This window comes from Linepithema humile, chromosome 4 (genome assembly GCF_040581485.1).
Source record: "Linepithema humile isolate Giens D197 chromosome 4, Lhum_UNIL_v1.0, whole genome shotgun sequence".
In the NCBI taxonomy this organism is placed as follows: Eukaryota; Metazoa; Arthropoda; class Insecta; order Hymenoptera; family Formicidae; genus Linepithema; species Linepithema humile.
The window spans coordinates 15,203,401-15,223,028 of NC_090131.1; the positions used below are offsets into that span (position 1 = coordinate 15,203,401).

A 19,628-nucleotide genomic window follows, 5' to 3' on the forward strand; every position below is an offset into this window, starting at 1 on the left:
TGCCTGAATTTCTTCTCCGAGCCTTCGTACCACTCATTGTCACTCTACCATCATTTGTTTCCTCGCTGCCTTTCCACCTTTCGTGATTTATAGCGATAAGTGGTTAGAATCTAATGAGTTATTCTCATTGCGTTAGTAACAAGATGCGAGTCAAATTAGTTGCTACCTTTTCTGATTCTTTTTTTTAATAGAGTCTAATATATATATATATATATATATAATTTTTATATATCAAGATCAAGATTAAATTCATCAGAATATATCAGAATTTAATATTTAGAACCATTATATTACATTTGAAATTTACTACACTCAGTATACAGCACATTTTTCCACACGGAGAAAATTAATTAAAACTTATTATGATACGGCAGTAACCGCGGACCACAAGAGAAATAATAAATTTAAATACTATTTGTGGCCATTATGTGAAATACGTAATAAAAATTTTTATAATTTCTTCGCGGCTACTTCTGTACATAGTAATTTTTCATCTAAAATTTTCTCCATGCAGCGTTATCAGTACGTTACTTTATAATTTTTTTAGATAAGCACAAAATTGATTTATTCCGTTGAGCAAAGTAATTACTATTTAGATTTCTCATCTCAATCTAAGCACAGATTCGCCGAAAAGATCAAAATAAAATTTTGCAACAATAAGTTTTCTATCGGGAGGTTGTTGGCTGTTAGTATTTACGTCGCTGTACAGTGCCGCGCCAAGGTAGGGGCTTGTTTATTACGGACAGAGCAACAGGAAACGTGGCTGAACCGGCAGCCGCTCTCATCATTAAATGCGTACGACCGGCCTGCTGCAATCCATGTTAATTAAATCAGTCGGTGTATATATCGCGAGTGCACGAGTATACGAGCACTAACCTCTGTATCTGCCTGCGCGTAATTCTGCGATTCGGAATACCTGAAACTTTGCGTCGCAGAGATCGCCGTATAATTTGTCCTTTAGCCCGGTGAATAGGAATTATCGCTGTCCTTAATCCGTGAATGTTTCTGGAACGCGATGAAAATTGTCTACGCCATCAATGCCGAATTCTCCGACAGAACTTTAAAGATTTATTAAATGTTGTATTTTTTTCAATTATAAAACGCAATGAAATGTTCAAAAGTTTTTCCTGCGAATAAATTCACAAACATGTTTACGCGTTCCAATAAATTGCATTCAATATTTAAAACATAATCAGCAGTTTCATTACAGACGGACAAACCTTTGCCGTCTTGCCGCTTAAAAAATGACTTTAAAAAAACATTGTTAACGTTGCGCACTAAATGTTTTCATGAAATTGGCGTATAATCTGTTCATTTAACAGCAATAAAAAAAAAGAATATTTAACGATATAATTACACGCGTGGGAAGATCACTTTCTGATGAGTTTCTATAACGATAGATAGATACGAGGCAGCGAACTAGTGTTCGCCGCCTCGCAAGACAACGCGCGGAGAACAAAGGCCAAAGGCGCAGCGGAATCGTCGAAACAGGAGACGCCGGCGAAGCCCGGAAATAATGAAAGGGTGTTTATCCAGAATTAGGTCCGACCCCCGTTTCTGGTCCAACCGCCGTGGTACCCCCATAGTCCATCGCTCGCTCATTCAGACAAATTAGCCCGGTGGCGGCTCTTTGTAGTCGTATAATTCAAAGCGCGTGTTACTTTTACCCGCTCGCATTTATGTTGGCAGAGCTCTTCAACACTTCATTTGGACAGACCTCCGTCGGAAGAATATAAAGGACCCATCCCTTTACCCTCTCTCTTCCTACGAAAAGTACGTATTTCTTGGTCGTTTTTTTCTCCCTCCCGTGCAAGCTCGCGGCCATCCATCTCGAATTATCATCCGTGTGCGAGCTTCTGCATGAAAGTTCGTTCTTCGCGATCGTTTGTGCGTAAAAGGAAATGAAATAAGAGTGCGACAATAGGCTTTCCCTTATGATGCCAAAACGTCGCGCGCCATCGAAGAATCTCTGCGTTCTTTTGTAAAAAAATATGGGCACATTGAATGTCGCGCAACATTGATCTCGGTATTTTATAAAATGTCATATAGGCTATAAAAGTTTGAAATAATTTATAATTATGCAAACAATCAAAAATTGAAAACAACTCTTGCATTAACATCTCAATAACTTACATCAGAAAAATTTAATCATTTTATGATGCTTTCTTCTATTCTATCAATTTCTATTCTTTGTTTTTCTTTCAACATTTCTTTTTCTCACGACAGAGTGTGTATATTCTTGCTTTTTAACGAAAAGTTAATTCACAATGTGATATCAATTGTAAAACTTGAAAATATATATAACAAAAAAGAAGAGACATAAAATTATCATAAATAATCGCCAGCTGCATATATTTGCGCTGAAAACGAGTTGCGTACGAGATAGAAAATTACGGGTAGAAGCCGATTATTCAGCGACTGCTTTGTGTAACATCAATGCATACCGGAAAGTTTTGTGTTGCTGCAATTACAAGAGACTCTGCAAATTCTATGCTTACCCCACAGTTACGTCTAAGATTGGAGGTGTAATTACAAATTGTGTTCTCGCATGAGTACATGTTATATCCTTCAACGATTCATGGAATTCGTGCGCTACTGATAACGTCAAATTAATGCAATGCTTTAATTATATTGTCGCAATAGTATTCGTTGTCGCAGCAATAATTGCAGCAATGCTCCGATGTATTAAAATCGTTAACTGCGCAAATGCATCGACTAATTTCCAGATTAACGCTTTTACAACTAAATATCTGCTTATTCAGTGACACATTCATCACATATTTAGGACTATTATTCAATGCATAAATCGAGAGTTATTTTACGGAAAATTTTATTTTAGAAGCAAAGAAATTTTTAATAACGACAAATTTTACGAAGATTTTCAGGATAGATTAAATGCGACAGCTGCGATGATATTTGCATTACTGTTTAACAACAACTGCACCGTTATTTTTGTAATATCCGTGCATTTCGATCCGATTCGTATGCATTATTTTATTTCGTTTTTGTGGAATATTCCGGATAATATTAAATAAAATATATATGTATTTTAATAAAACCATCGTAATAGTAATTAAAATATTCGGTTCTGATATTTTTAACCGTTATTTTTAAAGAAAATTTGAAAACGTTTTCTTGGCCAAGTAACGAAAAAGTGATAAGAGATATTTACAACTGATCGCACTTTATTGACCTGTAACGTTCTCTTTCGTTGTCTATTGATTTTTCCAAGTTTTAGCACACGCTCCGCCATTCGGTTTTATTGATGACCATGCTTATTTGGCGGTGTGCCTAACGGTTAGGAAATTTCTAAATAGATCCGTAAACACCATAAAGCGCTGGTTCCGCTCGATGCCAACGGAGTGGACTGCGTCGATCCATTAATCTTGAGAATTAAAAGAAAATTAATTACAGTTGTTGCAACTTGAGTGGGCTCTGCTGATGGATGATGAGAAACGGCGAGATGTCAGCCGGTGGAAGAAGAGCGGAGAAATGGGAGAGAGATCAAGATGAAGCGAACTGACATTTCGCTTCGTGCATTCCGTGGAAAACTTTTTACAGATCTTAAATATTATTTTACTTTCACCAACGTTGGTGCTATATTTTTAATATCTCTATAAACAATTTTATTTTCAACTACTCATTGTGTAACGTATACGCAAAGCTCGCGTCCAATTTTCGTAAATAAAATGTTGTTTCTGCGCAATTCTTTTTCTCTTCAAAATATCCGCAAATGTAGTCTCTTACAAACATCGAAGAACACTCGCGAACGACGCGGACTCTTTGGTTTTGTTTCACATCACATGTTTATTTCCTTGTGATGTCCTTGCAATAAAACTGACCGAATATTTATCAAGAGACGTGAGAAAAGACGATGATGGCGTTTCTGCAGGAATCGACGGACCTGTTAAAGCGAACACAGATTTATCCGCTTTGATGGGATATCTCTCTTCTGTTCATCCTTATTCCCTTTCTCTTTCTATGTTCGTCGGGACAGGTTAAATATTCAGTTCCGGCGGGTTAAGGATTCAGGAAGGGTGCGGCCCTCGATGTCGCTCGCCTCGCGTTACGTCCCGTATAAAGGAACACGAAAATCCGTTCCTCGTGAATTACAGCGACGGCTTGTCCCATCCGTTATCCGAGCCACCCCCGTTTCCCGGTAATTAACTATCAATTCGTTGGATCGGAACTCGACACGATTATATTTCGAGCTGGAGCTATTTTTTTCGTATCCGTGGTATCGCTTATAGACATTTGCGTTTGTTTTAAAACCCGCTAAATCCAAAGCGATTGAGATAGTTATAAAGTCGGGATTGAATCGAGCTATTATTTTTTCTGAAAAATTGAGCTTTCAATAAATAAAACAGCGTGAAAGTTATCTTTGTGAATTAAAAATGTACATTGTATGCTTTTATAGCTACTTCATAAATATTAATAATATTATAAACATTTTTTCATTACTTTTTTTTAAAGAATGTCTATTATACTATGTCTAATAATGATTATCGTTAAATAATGTATAGATATTTACAAATATAAGTAATTCTGACAATATCTATTTGGATACTTTAATTTGGCATAGACAAAAATTACGCTTGCAGTGTACATTTTGAAGTTTAATAAGTCATATTGTCCAGTGATTTACGACTTCATTCTCTGTGATACTTTTATTATATTACTATAAGCTTCCATCATATCTGATAGTGGTATGTTTAATAGAACTAGCTTCATAGATGTGAAATCAGGCGAGTTTATGTGTTGCCAATCCGCTTATACTGAAATTACAGTCGGTGTATATAGAATTGAGCAAAATCGATATCTGTAATCGTACTGGTGAAACATTACGACTTTTCCGCTCAGATAAAAGCTATTGTAAAGAAACAGTATTACACACCTGAATTAATATTGTTAAAATTTTATAATATTTATGGACAGTGTACTATTTATGATTTGTTAATTAGCTTTTTATAAAATTAGTGAAACTTTAAAACAAACATTTTTTTAAGACAATTTTTGATTTTTGATTTATTAAATAAATGTGATTATATAATCAACGACATTGATCTTTTAATTTTTTAATGACTTTAGATGCAAATTTTTCATGATTAATTTCGTATATTTAGTACGAATAGAAGTAAAGCAGGAAAACGAAGATATCATAGTAGTAGGACGTTTAAATATTCCTCTCATTTCTTATTCAGAGTATATTTCATCCCTTCGTTCATTCATTCGTTTGTGCTCCTTCGTACATATATATATTCTTTGGATAGAATTGACTTCAACTCCACCGCTTCTTTTGCGAAAAGAGGAATAAAGAAGGAGGACTAGACTACCCTCCTTAACGCACCGAAAAATCTGGAAGATTTGTGCGACGCATCTGCATTTTAATTATTCTGAATAATTTCCTGCATAATCTTCATCTTGCAAACTTGGTGAGGTTAGTCCTTCCAGTATCCCAATTCCCTTTTTTTTTTTTTTTTATGAAACCTGGCTATAGAATAAACGATGTCTAATATTTTAAATTCCTGAATATGTATTTTTATTCTCTATTGCCCGACTCATTTCTTGCGGATTGACAAAGTAGAATAGACAAATTTGTTTTGACACAATAAAATTGTTACAATAATAACTGCCTATATCTGCTTTATACATATTACAAGCAGGTCACGCCAACTATTTATAACATTTTAAGTGATATGCAATTGACAAGTTTGACGTCAGTAGCACATTTTCAACATACAGTTGTAAAAAATGATAAAAAACTTTATAATGTAAGTGTGTTATTATGGTAAAATAATTTAAAGTTAAATATAAAAAGACGGCTAATATAATTACGGTAAATGATTTGAAAATATAACAGTGTTAGTCAAACAAGAGCTACAAATTGATTTTAGCTCTTTTTCTCGGGTTTTCGCTTTTACGCGAGGCTCCATTTTTTTTTATTAACCAGATGCATTTATCACAGTCCAAAGAATGGATGAGACTCGACGGCGCGACCCTACTGCCGCCGCGTTATTTTTTCCCTTCGCTGAATATTTGTCTCTACCCGACGAAGAAAGGGTTCGTAAGCGGATCGCGCCGGAAGGGTGTCAGTCGCTTATTAAAAAACCCTTTGCTCTTAGACGCGGCGTGATTTTATCTTCTTCCCTTGCTTTTACGGACAATGCACAATCATTAAAACTCGCCATGGAAAATTATTCTGAAAGCGAAAACTCATTGTCGAGAAAAGTTAATCGTAAGGAAGTCTCGCTTGACCACAGCAGAAAATCGGTGCATCGATTTATCCGAATGTTCTAAGAAATTTAGAAAAGATGCAGCAAATTTCTTCTAAAAAATTTGTCATTATTCACGTATAATTGTCCCTAAAAATTCTTTAAATATTAAATAATTCGAAATAGCACAGGTATAAGCTCAATAACTTTCTACCATAAATCACATTCTCAGAAACGTAACAGCTGACAGACGTGAAAACAGCTGAAAGACACATAATAAATCATTCTTTACGTGATATCGCGTCCTGTAACATTTATTATCTAGCGGTAACTAAGCTCAAAATTATTTACTTTCCATTCTTCTTACTTTATTCGAGAGAGAAAGATTATTGAAAACCTATGAAAGAGATTGCGCGTAGCAATCTGACCGTATAAGATTTCTCTCGCGCATTCTGCGCAGTTCGTTCGTATCAGACAAATCAATGATTCTCATAAAAAGGATACCGTATATAATGGTTGTACCAACATAATAGTTGTAAAGACAAGCTTGACAATCTATGTTGAGAGTGTCTCTCGATGTATCGGCTAGTCTAAGAGCGCCATTATCCAAAAGACTGAACGGCGAGCCGTGCTTAGCCTCCATCCGTTCTTCGGTGACCTCCGATAGCTTTTGCACCCGGGTCTCCCAAGGGTGGCTTAATCCTGGAGGACCCGGTGAAGGGCATTAGGGACAGAGAAGCACAGCAGGTACTGGCTGTACGGTAGGTGTGTCCCGCGAAGTAGGTATCTATTAAGGAGCGTAGCGCAGAGGAACGGGTTGTTCGGGCTAAAACTTGTACCTACTCCGAGGAACTTTGTGTGAAATGCGCCTCGAGCACATCCTGTCGCGTCTCCTTCATCCTGTCTTCCATATTAACGGTCGTACCTCCCTTCACCGTACTTCCCCGTCACCTTCGTCTTACTGTCTCGCCCGCTCTCCGGCACCGTCTCCCTCTTCGTTTTCCCGTGACTCCTACGCTACTCAAAGCGGGGGAGATCTTCGCCCCCCTCCGTGAGCGGCCGTGCAGCTCGCGATTTTAACGACCGCGGTGCATTACGCGTGTATTCGCGCGAGAGAGCGCAAGGCCGCCGAGGCATGGATATAAATTTTGAATATCCAGGGCCCAATGTGAAGCTTAAGTAGCAATTACCGTCAATTCGGTGTTTTGTGACGGTGAGGGTAATTGGGCGGACATGTGGGAGAATGTTGCGGAAGGGGAGAGATTGTTGCATCTAAATTTGCATCGTGCTCGCATTAATATGTATATATGTACACATTAAAGCAGAAAAGCAGGAGCGAGGGCGTCGCCTTAAATAGACCTACTCATCCCTATTGTTACGCGAAAAGTTATAATCAAGAACTAATACCCTCTAAATGCAAATGCCTGTTCTTGTCGAAAGTGCGATAAATCGGCTTTGAAAAATATACTCGTCCCTCAATAGCTCTTTTACAAATACTGCCGTTTTTAGATTCGGCGCACAATTGCGATACACACTACGATGTATTTAATTACATTATGAACGGGGGAATTGCTGGCAGATTTCGTATGCCGATCGCGAAGAGAGGTCCGTTGGACAACAGCCTAATTCCTGGAGTTCGGGTAACTCCGCGGGAGAAACGACGGTGAAATCGGTGAACGGGCGAAGTTTGTCGTGATCAAGCAATCAGCTCCGTCGAACCGAGCGAGAGATTATTTCTGGCAACTGCCCGCAAAAATTAAACCGTCCACCCTCCGGCCGCTAGTTTGACCCCGCTTAGCATCCCTCCACCACCCACGACTTGTCTCCGAAAGGAGAGTCCACGGTCACTTCGCTTGACCGAGTTAGCCAACAGTTTGTGTCGCTGATGGAATAATGGTCCATTTGGGATGCACGTGCTGCCGCAGTACCCTCCTTTCAGCTCACCGCTCGCTGTTGCACGTATTTACATGTAATCTGGTACAATTAATATTTATGTCGGTTCTCGCTATTCTACCTCGCGGCTATATTCAAAACTATACATTTAAACATATACTTTTACACCGGACGAAATTGTGTCGTGTGTACGAATAATGAACTGAAAAGAAAATTGCCGCGCGGTTTACATTATTTTTTGCAACATTAATTTCGCGCTTGATATACTATTTTACTCGCGGTATAATATTTCTGAAATTTTTATCAAAATTGCTCTAAGTGTATCGATATTCGTGAATAGTTGTGTATGCGCAAAATTTGCACATTGCGCAAGGAGGACATAGATTTTCGCTCGACATAGGGAGTTTTTCCCCGTGATCTACGGCAATGCCACAGCGATATTCAGTAATAAGAGTATCGCATGCCGAGTGTGAGATGCAGCGAGCGGGACGCTCTGAATCTCTCGACGGAAGAGCTGCTGCAAAAGGGAGTTCAAGGACCGAACCCCGGCGCTTTTATGCGCCCGTGGCCGTAAATACTTCAACACTGACGCGTGCAATATTAAAGGTGCAAAAGCTGTACATACGGCCATCATTCGAGTACCCGACGAGCGGGCGAGCGAGCGCGCGCATCCGAGGATGCTCACACTCGCGTAAACCATCTCTCGCGCGCGTACACCTGCACGCATGCACACGCGCGCATCCCGAAGATTTATGTTGCTTATCTTTGCGTACGAAAGGCGCGGACGTTTACGGGCGTACGGGAAATCATTTACTCGGGCATCGATTTCCTCGCGTCTGTGATGCGCTTTCCTGCCATTCGGCTTTAACGATTCATTTGCAACGCTCGCCGCTCGACGCGTAGCGGCTCTTGTTCCTCTTCTTGTTGACGAGAAGAACGGCGACAGGTTTGCAAATACACTCTCAGCGCGATCAGACGACAAAACCCGGCCGCGCTCTTTTGCACGCGCGAAAATACGACTCTACGGAGTTATTAGGAGGATCGGACGGCTTTATTTCTTTTTCCTTCATTCGTAGCACTCGACTTCCGTGACCCACTATGCAGAGCACAATCGTGCATGCTGATTTACGAGCGTGAGTAAGGACAAGCTGTGGAGATTATTTTTTTAGACAGCCACTTTCGAGGTGAATTATCGTTCTTCGTGCTACGTCGAGGATTCTACGGTAATCTTGATCGCGCGCGAGGCGCCGTATAGCTGATTTTGTATACTTAGTTTCAGTTATCTCCTTGTTGATACATCTCTACGTAGGAGTGGAACAGTAATGAATATTTGATGCATGTCCGCGTCGTATATCATTTGGAAAGCTGCGATTTTAATATTTAAAAATAGTTGCCGTACGCACACACACACACACATACATACACCGCGATGAATTTTATGGCTATTGGACTTTCATCGGGAAACTGAATATCTACCTCTCTAATCTACGTTGAACATACGTGGATATCTGCAAATCTCGACCAAAACGTTCGTACAATATCACATGATAACCTAGATCTATTGGCGATCCATGAAAAGTCTAATCCATTTTAAGACTAATAGCTCTATTCTAAATACATTTATTGATTTGAAATGATAGTGACTCTTATCTCTTATATGATTATTTCCAAGCCCGTATTTATTTATTTAGAAACCACAAACTAATAATTATTTTATAGTAATGCAAAATCATAAAGATTATTGTCAACAATCTTAATATTAATAAATTCTTTTTAACGACCTCGCTTAAAGAATTTTTATTAATTTCAATAAGAAGATGTTATAAAAATTTTATTAAAACTTCAAAACGCCGTTCCAAAACTTCTAAATAAACTTAAAATCAATTTTAGAAAACGTATAGACGAACTGATTTGCAATGGAGACTACTGGTTAGAAAGAAAGCAAAGTATGGCTTAATTTAACTTTTCCGCGTGTGTGGTAGAAGGAACTAAATACATAATATTACACAATAAATAATACGAGGTACATACGATGGACCGTCATCTGTTTCATTTTAATCTTTGATGCTGCGTTGTTCTTCAATGAGTTTGTCAATATAACTTCGTCAATATAACTTCGAAACTCTCATCAATATAACTTGCATTCAAAATTTTCAGAAACGCTACCGAATTTGCATGTAAAGATTTCATAGATACGATATGATACAAAGTACGATACAAAACGAAAGATACAATAGTAATCTATTTATCGAAATTAGAATTTCGAACTCACTTAAAGTAATTTTTCTCTTTTATACATATACATTTTCACTTTTCCATAATTCCTAAGAGATGGTCTTATCCAGAAAAGAGTTGTATCCATCAAGATTTGTGGAACATTAATCTTCCAAATAGAATTTCTCACAGAGTTACATAAAACTTCTTTAACAGCATTTTTCTTCGAGCCGTTTTACGTATATGCATATCCGTCTGTCTGTGTAATGCGAAAACGCGTTATTCAGTGTCACGTAAACATGCATTTTTCGAATTTTCCACGCAACCAGTAAAACCGTCCTTTAATAACATGCAAATTGCGTTGGCACTCATCGGAAATGTTTCACAAATGAAGAAGCTTAAACATTTATTGGATTTCGCGCTGACAGCTACACCCTGTTTTCTTTCACCCAGAATTACATTTGTAATTTCTTAAAAATAACTAGCGTTTTAAAAGCACGAGATTTGTATATATATATTCGCATCGTATTGCGTATCGTATGTTCATGCATATTTACAGATAATATTACACTTTATTGCATTATTATCAATATCGGAAGGTTTACGAATAATAAAAATTTCTCGGATTTCGACAAATCCAATGTACAACGTAGAAGACGTTTCAGAAATTATATCTATGTCATGCTATGGAGTCTGCCAGGGTTTCTTAACGGAAGCACAAGAAAGCAGTAGCATTTGCCAAATTCTCCGGTTGCTTCTTGGTACGTAACTTCGCGTAAATGATCATCGCAATATATCAGTTCCGTATTTCCTTTTGCTCAGTAATACGAACATTATGCATAGTATATTTTTACATCGCGTTATTTGCATATCATAATATAAATATCCATATGTGTTTAAAATTTATTATTTTATTAATGCGAGATAATAATAACTTTCATATGAGCATATTATAGCATGCATAATAAAATCATATTTGCTTTTTTTTAAAGAAGTATACATATTTAAATTTTACGTATCCAATAATTAATTTCGCTTATGTTCATTGCGCTATATATCAACTTTCACGCTGATATTGACTTTAATTACATGAAAATGTGTAAACATTGCATCCTTCTATCTTTTTGTATTGATAAATGTTTTTTTTTCTTTCGCATACATAATTTACGTCTACTAGCAATCTCTGGTGCAGAAACCACAATGTATAGCTGGTGCAGTTAAAACGACAAACCATGTTTGCTTCGCAAATATCACTGCGACGGCAAATATCCATTAATCGTAACATACTGTGTAAATAGCAAACAATTAATCCTTCGGCGATTGGCAATATATTAATATCGACTAGTAACAAGGGTATCTGAGGATCTGTACGATTACTCTGTTCATCGCACATCTAAGTTTTATCACCAGTTTATGTAAGAAAAGAGAATATCATTATACGTTATAAATTGCCGCATAAATTAACATAATTTGTACAATCTTTGTTCTGTTTTTAAAATTATTTATTTTTCGAAATATAAGTACAAACCTTTTCAAATGTCGAAAATTTTAGTAGAAAAAAATTAACGCGCAAAATTTTACAAAAATAAATATGCTCTGTAATTTATATATTCACATTTTTTAAACAAACATTCTTCTACAGAAAATAAATTGACTGTGAATGATTGATTATATCACTCAATTTGATTATATTAAATTTTAATCCTTGAGACTTTTAAGTCTATTTGATTTTCCGCTGTCAACATATTTTGGTAAAACATTAAAAATGAGTTGTCTAAATTTGCGTTTTTAGTTACTTTTGAGCGGTTTGATAATGCAGAAGCTTTTTAAAGGCGTACTAAGGCCAACGAAAATCATTTTGAGCATCTTCTGTGGAGGTAATAGCCAAAATTCATTTTTCTTTTGCTTTGATCTCAAAAAAAGCTTTTGCTTTACAGTTTATCACGCTTTAAAAACACTGAAAATAGGCAACTGTGTACGATATGTGCTACAAACTGACTCATTCTACTGAAATTTTCGGCGTGTAAAAGAGTTTCTAACACGAAAAAGAAGCTTTGTACACACGATGTTTGTACAAATATTTTTATAAATGAAATAGATAGGGCTTGGAAACATTAAAACATTTTTTTACACTGGTTTCTTCTTATTGCAACACAGTCTCGTTAACAATGTTTACATTTAAAATTAGAAAAAAAAATTATTTAAATTTACATATTATTAAAAAATGTTAAAAATATTATAATAAATATTCAATTATGTGCATATTAAAGCTGCTGTTCATACTAAAATGATTTTGTAGTACAACTTATAAAGTCCATTAAATCTCGAATATATAAATCTACATATGATAGACTGTGTTATAATATGATATCAATGATTGCGCTCGCGTGCAACGGATGCGAGGAAAGCGCGGCCGCTGCATTTCGTTTTACGAGTCATTTGTTCTGCGACGAGTGCTTCGATCGCCACAGGACTCGTATAACATATATGGTGGGATCTCGTTAGCTGAATAGCTTTATTTACTCATCTTCATCACAAACGAGCGTATCAGAAAGAAAGTGGAGGATGGGCTTGCATCGTGAGAAGAAAGGGATGATAAGGTGGTAAAGGATGCACCGACGAGGCTGGATACAGAGGACGAATGTGCTATATTTACGACCGAGGAGTCGACTTGATTAATTGTATATTTATGTATCAGCCCACTTAACCGAGCCGGTAGCTTTCTTCGTAAGCCCCCGACCTACCTCTCGTAGACCCACGGCCTTTGTGCGACGCGAAGTCCCGGCCTTGTCTTAACGTTGAAATAATGCAGGCGAAATAAGGTCGGCTAAAATGTTTAGAGAACTAAGCGCGACACCGGACCTTAAATCACCGTGCGACGACGTCTCCCTTTTCTCTCCCGCTCGCACTCAACCTTTTTCCGTCTTCCTCTTCCGCCGCTTCTCTCCACTCCTCTTTCTCAGGCTCCGTCGCCATCTCTCTTATCCCCGCTCTCCTTTGTGTCTGCACAACCAACTCGTTCCGCCCTGCCCTCCTTCGCGACGAGACCGATTCGAACTTTAAAAAGCTTCATGAGTCCCGAGCGTGGACCGCCCCGTTCTTGGTTCGCGAGACATTAACGGCTGGATACGAAAATTAATTAAGAGCGGCGTCCTGCGTAGCACAGATCGACGTGCTAAAACTCTTTTCATCATTATCGATTGTTACATCTACCGCTAAGTTGTTTCGTACTTTGACAACTAAGAAACTTATAAAAACAAAGACTCAATTCTATGTGATCATAAAAAGTTGTTACAATGAAATTATTCTGCAGTTTAATTGCGATGTTGTTCAGCTTTCACAAAGAGCATTCAATATTGTAATTTAAAAGTAGTATATCATCACTGTGTGATTTTCAAGTATTTTTATATTATAGTTATATAATTATATATTTATCATTCTTTTACAATTGTATATTTACATTCTTTTTTCAATAGAAAATTGTAAACGTCATCTTGTGATTGTGTTGTTCGAAAGCTTGATACGAAAGGAAATGAAGATCATCGCGCTTCGTGATAATGTCTTTAAAACGAAGTGCGAGAAAAGATTTCGTTGTGAAATTCGGGATCATCTTAGTTTTCGGAGTTTCCGGATGGGGTACGTTCGGAAAAGAGATTCCAGAGAAGATTACGAAAACCGTTTCGAGACTGAACGGAATCATCGTGCTTCTTGGAGCTTCCGAGGATATCCACGAAAAAGGAATTCCACTGCGGACTACTGAGACGAAGGCACTAGATTGCAGCATGGCACGCGTCGCTTAGCGCGAATTCCAGAACGGACGAAGAACGAGGTGAGGCAGGTTGGATGGCGAACGAATCGTTTAGGATTCCACGCGGTATCCTTCAACTTTCTCGTTCAGTCTCCACTCCCGAGAAAACAGTCTTGTCGCACTTGCGGGATTTATAAGTCGCCCTATATTTTCGCGTCGTATTATTGAAGGCGAATTCGCGAATGTCAAGGTAATACACTTGAAAATGTTATATAGTTGAAGGTGGTGCAGCATCATTTGACGCAACTTTTATCATATAATTTGTTCACGTTACAATAATAAAATAAATATATAAGTTTTATTTAATATAGGTTTTTTACTAAAGTAATTCTATAAAGTATTTAGCCTGTAAAAAGAATAAATAGCAAGTAGTTACCTTTGAAGCAGCGGCAAATTTGCGTTACCTTTTATAAGTAACGCTTCAAAGTTTACTTTATTCTAGCTTTAGCAAACTTCCTTCATCTTGACTTTCATAATTTCCAGATGAGTTAATTACCGTCTACTTGTGTACGCTTCCAGCAGATCTTAATTCGCTCTTGATTTACTCGCAGAATTTGATAATTTTAAGCAATGTATATGTCATATTTTTATTTGATGCCATCGACAGCTGGTTATTCCTTATGCCAATATTATCGATCTCTATTTCGAATGAGCGAATTGGTTGGTTTCTGCCTGCGTTTGACGTGCCACATCCAATGTGATATAATTTTCACGTATGACTGAACTGCACTTACAATCAGTGGAACGTTAGTCAACCGTATGTTTATCTTTTTATCTATATTTCGTTTGTGATTCTTGCAATTGAAATTTTGATATGTTTCTTATGTAATCTGATAAAATGTTGATATTAATTGTTGGCAACTTTATATTTTATAATAATAAAAACAATATAATTAATGTAATAATAAATTAGAATAGAAAAGAGTAACAATAATAATCAAAAATAAAAGTTTGCTAAAACAGAAGAAGATTTTACCGCGTACAGAGAGTGTATTATCTATTTATATAAATTAATTGTATAACTTGATATTTCATTAATCAAAAAGCGTAGAAAAGACGTACAAGACAATATTAAATTGTTTTATTTGCACTAATGGATATCTCCCGTCGCAGTATTTTTCACGTTTATAAATATGAACAGTTATATACTGAATGCATTATTTACGTTTTCAGAAATATTATGCCGCAAGGTATTTTACGATAAAATATTTTATGAGGTAGGAGAGTTATCATAAAACAAGAGTACTTGTACACGCTATAGATTGTAAATATCCACATGCATAGAAATGGCCATAATTTCAAATTATTAATTACTATTCTAACTCGATATGTAGTTAATGGTAATGAATTTGCTATTATAAATTCCGCATGTAAATTATAAGCAGTATACTATATTCCTCTAATTCGAACATTGAAATGTTTAACAGAGAATGTGTAACACCCACATACTAATTATTAGATCTACCAATAGTCAGTAAATAGTGTACTCAATATTTATAAAATGTTTAAATGTGTCTCGCAAAAATAAATTCAATAAATGAAATTGCAGACAAATCAATGAGAACGCAATCAGTAAGCAGTTAATCGACGATTGCATTAAAACAAATTGTTTAAGTTGTAGCAATTTCGGGTCCCCGATGGCTAATATCCGGATAATGAAACGAGGTGCCTTCGTCTCATCGGGCTCAAGGAGGGTGAGAGAACAGAGGGATGGAATAAGGGCATGAAAGCGAAGAGCGCGAGGTTGGAAAATGTGAAGTCAGCCGCGACGAAAGGCAATTGATAAAACAGTAGGAAAGAATTGAAAGATAAATTCTCGTCGTAAAAAATTAAAATGTAACTCATGCTTATCAGACGGCACAGAGAGAGAGAGATGCAATCAGTTAATGGCTCAGCAGATCTAAAATAATGTTATAAGTTTCAGTTTCAGTGAACTATATATGTTTCACGTGTATTTTTGTCGTTGGTGACTATCCATTATTTCGTATTGATTACGTATTTTGATAATTAAGTTTATTCAAAAATTTGTAACACGAAAAAATTATCTCCATTATTTTTCTTTATACAATGCATAGATTAATTACACTTAAATTAATTTTGGTAAAGATAATTTATTTTTCTTATGACGATTAGATCTACAAAAAAGATCCCAAGTTTATATATAATAAAATAAAGTAAACAAAATTAATTCTGATTTGAAGAGAATATTTGAGATTTTAATGTAGATTTAGAAAAGGGGCGAACAATAATTCTCTAATATCGTCGAAACACAAATGAAGAAGGCTATTTATATGGAAACTGTCATTCGTTAAGTAGACAGAAATCGAACTCACACTTCGAAACTGTATACGTTGTGAAACGAGGTTGAGGCGAGTAAGTATACTTGACTTAATTTTCATTCAGGGCATTCCACGCCGGCAGGAATTTCGAGCCATTAAGCACTCGCTATCTTTCGGCGGGTTCGCCGTGCGTAACGTAAAAGGCATGCCTATAACCGCGGTCTACACGATAGTTAGACTGTACGCACCCTCTCACACCTACCCACTTTCTTCTGCACCGCTACTACCCCTTTTCAACGAGACTTCCTTCTCAACCGACTCACAACCGAAACCCTCCCACCTCCCTGCACCCGATGCCAAACCGCCTACCAACCTCCTCCCCCCCCCTCCCCCCTTCCCTCCTCCTCATCGTCCTCGTGTCAGAATTATTCCGTATAATTATATTCGTTTCGGAACGACACCCTCGGGGCTCGAAATTGAAATTAAGCTTTCTTGCTTTTACGCGGAAGGGAAAGAGAGGGAAAGAGTAGAGGACGGAAAGAGACGAACAGATACGGAGACGGAGAGATCGTGCAGCAAGAGTAGTGGGAGAGATTTCTCTCGCGTCTTCTCTGCGACGAGCCGACTACGGTTTTCTGTAGCCGCGAGCTAGGTTCCGCTCCCTGCCCTTAGCTCCTGTTTTTCCGCTTGCCCTACCCCCAAATCCGCACGTCTTAATCTTCCCTGGAATTTCGGCGCTCTCCCTCCGGCTATGCAAAGGACTTTGCCGAGGGGTCGACCGTTCGTCATGCTCTTCTACGTATCCAGAAATAAGACGTCTATATTACGCGCCCAATTTTGTATTTTCCGCCGTGAATTTTGATCGTGCAATCAGCGATTAATCTTTCTGCAATTTCGCGGGCATATCCGCATTTTACAATTATGTTAAAATAATTTTATAGTAAATATTACATTTTTTAATTGCTTCGTTCAGTAATTCACATCTGTTACAAAAGTTATTTCATTATTGAAATATGTCAATTAACTCTAATAAAATTTCATTATAAATCTCACGATAACACAAATATTTCAATTTTTTAATTGTACATTTTTGTCTGTCAAGTGAATAAAAGGAGATTATTTTACATAAACGTCCATTAATTGTTGCTAATCACAGTGAAATGTATATACATCAATAGAAACAGATCACCAGACCTTAAGACAAACGAATACGCTAAAACACTTTACAAACTTTCCTTATCCTTCTTTCGACAGTCTTCTCCTTTGATTGCCTCGCTTCCTTCGCTCGACCCCTAGCAAAACACGTTTAAGCTCGCAATTATTTAAGGTAGTTCACGGTTTCGTGCTGCAAAACAAGACTGCGGAGACGGGAACTAGTATCGCGGGAAACTGGCGACTGTTGCTACTGCTTCTTGCTGAATCTATTTTATCGTGGTATATTGTTGCATGCTGTACTAATGTCATGCGGTCATGAAGGATAGAATGTTATTGCTTTAAGCTGGTTTTAACGATATCTTATGTTTATTATCCTTTTTGTTACATATTTCTTTTAATATCTTTGTAATGTAGTAATTAATAATTTGTCAAGTAATTTTTGTATATATATATACGTTTGTGATTAGAGAGAGAGAGAAAGAGAGTAACAATTGAACGTTTATGTAAAATAATCTCTTTTTATTCAATTACAGAATAATTTGAAACAATTTATATACTCGTTATATCGTGATAATTAATTGCATATACACATACTTCAAAATAATATTTATCGGTCATTTTTGTCACCTTTGTGATTATATTCACAGTTTTTATTATTCTGGTTGTAACTGGCCAAAAATTACGAGGATAATAACTTAAAAGATAATAACATAAGAAATCATTGTTAAATGGAAAGTAAATTTTTACTTCTCGCTGCACACTGGTCAAATGGCGAGATTTGTGGCATCGGCGTAGGCTGCAATTTGTTTTCAATGAATGTGCGACTATAGCGATCGCGGCAGCCCGAATGCAGTTTCCTGCTGATCAGCAGAAATTAGCATAGCCAATTTATGTTGGCCTATAAATAACATGTTTATCGTTATAATTTATGTGTGTCGCGATGCGCCCTATCGACATTTATGGGAGCCGAGTTTTAGGTCAGAAAGAGATGAATGTGTTTTACCTCTCGCATTGTAGAAACATACACGGTAATATTTTGACCGCGCTTTGAATACTCCAATAATTTGTTTAAATCAATCTCTTAACGAATATTAAGCTGCTAAACGGTGCTTATATAAACGTTTCTCTTTTGTTATTGTATTTTCCGTAACCGTGCTCATTGATATCATTTCCGACGTATCTTTGACGAATTAAAAAGGCAGCTGAAGATATAATCGGTATTGACATTTTGCAAAATAAATAGTCATTTTAATGAAAACGTTAAATGTATAGCGCAAATTCATCAGCATGAATCGGGAATTAAGATAAAATCACAATGTATTATTTTTTATCGCATGCATCAGCTATTGATAAAATCAAATATTAATCAAAATTTTATGTATAAATTGCATATATAAATTGAATATGTCATACAGGTTTAAAAATATCATGAACTTATTTAATATCTGCAACTTTATCTCTATAATGGTTCTCTTTGACCAGAAATTACGATAATAACATTTTTTGCATGTTATAATATAATATACAAATTATAATATAAATGCATGTTCAATATGTTAATCGGTAGGCTTTTGCTAAACTCTCCTGGGAGATGGGATAAAATACGTGTTCTGTCGGAAAGCTCATAAATGCAAGCGTATGAGTTCTCTATTCTCGTTTATGGTCGACCCATAGAAAGTTACACTAGGTTTCGATGTCAAGTTAGAATGATCTCGTCCTGAAAGCGATCTGTCGTATCCATCAGATATTCGCCGCATATAATGGCCAAAAAGACTTGGTTAACGGCAAAATTGTGCCGCGGTCTCTCGTGGAATTGCGTTGACTCGCGTTTACGCACAATCGATGCATTTCCATCCCTCAGCTCTCGCAAGCGCCTCTGCGTGTTCGTAATTGCACACGCGATCCCGGTATACGTGCACACGTGCGCATACGTAAACGTGTCCGCAAATTCGGAAAGTGCAAGGGAGATAGAAAGAGACGGAGAGACAAGATCATATAGAGAGATAGAGAGAAGGAGAAAGAAAATGCGTGGACCGAGCTCTCTCTCTCTCTCTCTCTCTCTCTCTC

General features: G+C 36.9%; 2 protein-coding genes across 4 annotated transcripts in view; one reads left to right on the forward strand and one right to left on the reverse strand.

Moving 5' to 3' along the window:
- LOC136999388 (nucleolysin TIAR-like) overlaps window positions 1–3,609 on the forward strand; it is a 93,962-nt gene extending 90,353 nt beyond the window's left edge. The window contains exons 4-5 of one of the 2 annotated variants that reach the window (XM_067353340.1): window positions 1,690–1,773; window positions 3,415–3,609. In XM_067353340.1, coding sequence (XP_067209441.1) covers window positions 1,690–1,773; window positions 3,415–3,513 — 183 coding nt within the window. In that variant the 3' untranslated portion in view covers window positions 3,514–3,609. Of the gene's footprint in view, window positions 1–1,689; window positions 2,165–3,414 lie in introns of those variants that run through there. The other variant, XM_067353339.1, reaches the window with a different exon arrangement.
- Window positions 1–19,628, reverse strand: part of LOC105676863 (uncharacterized) — a 137,891-nt gene that overhangs the window by 107,545 nt on the left and 10,718 nt on the right. The window lies entirely within an intron of this gene.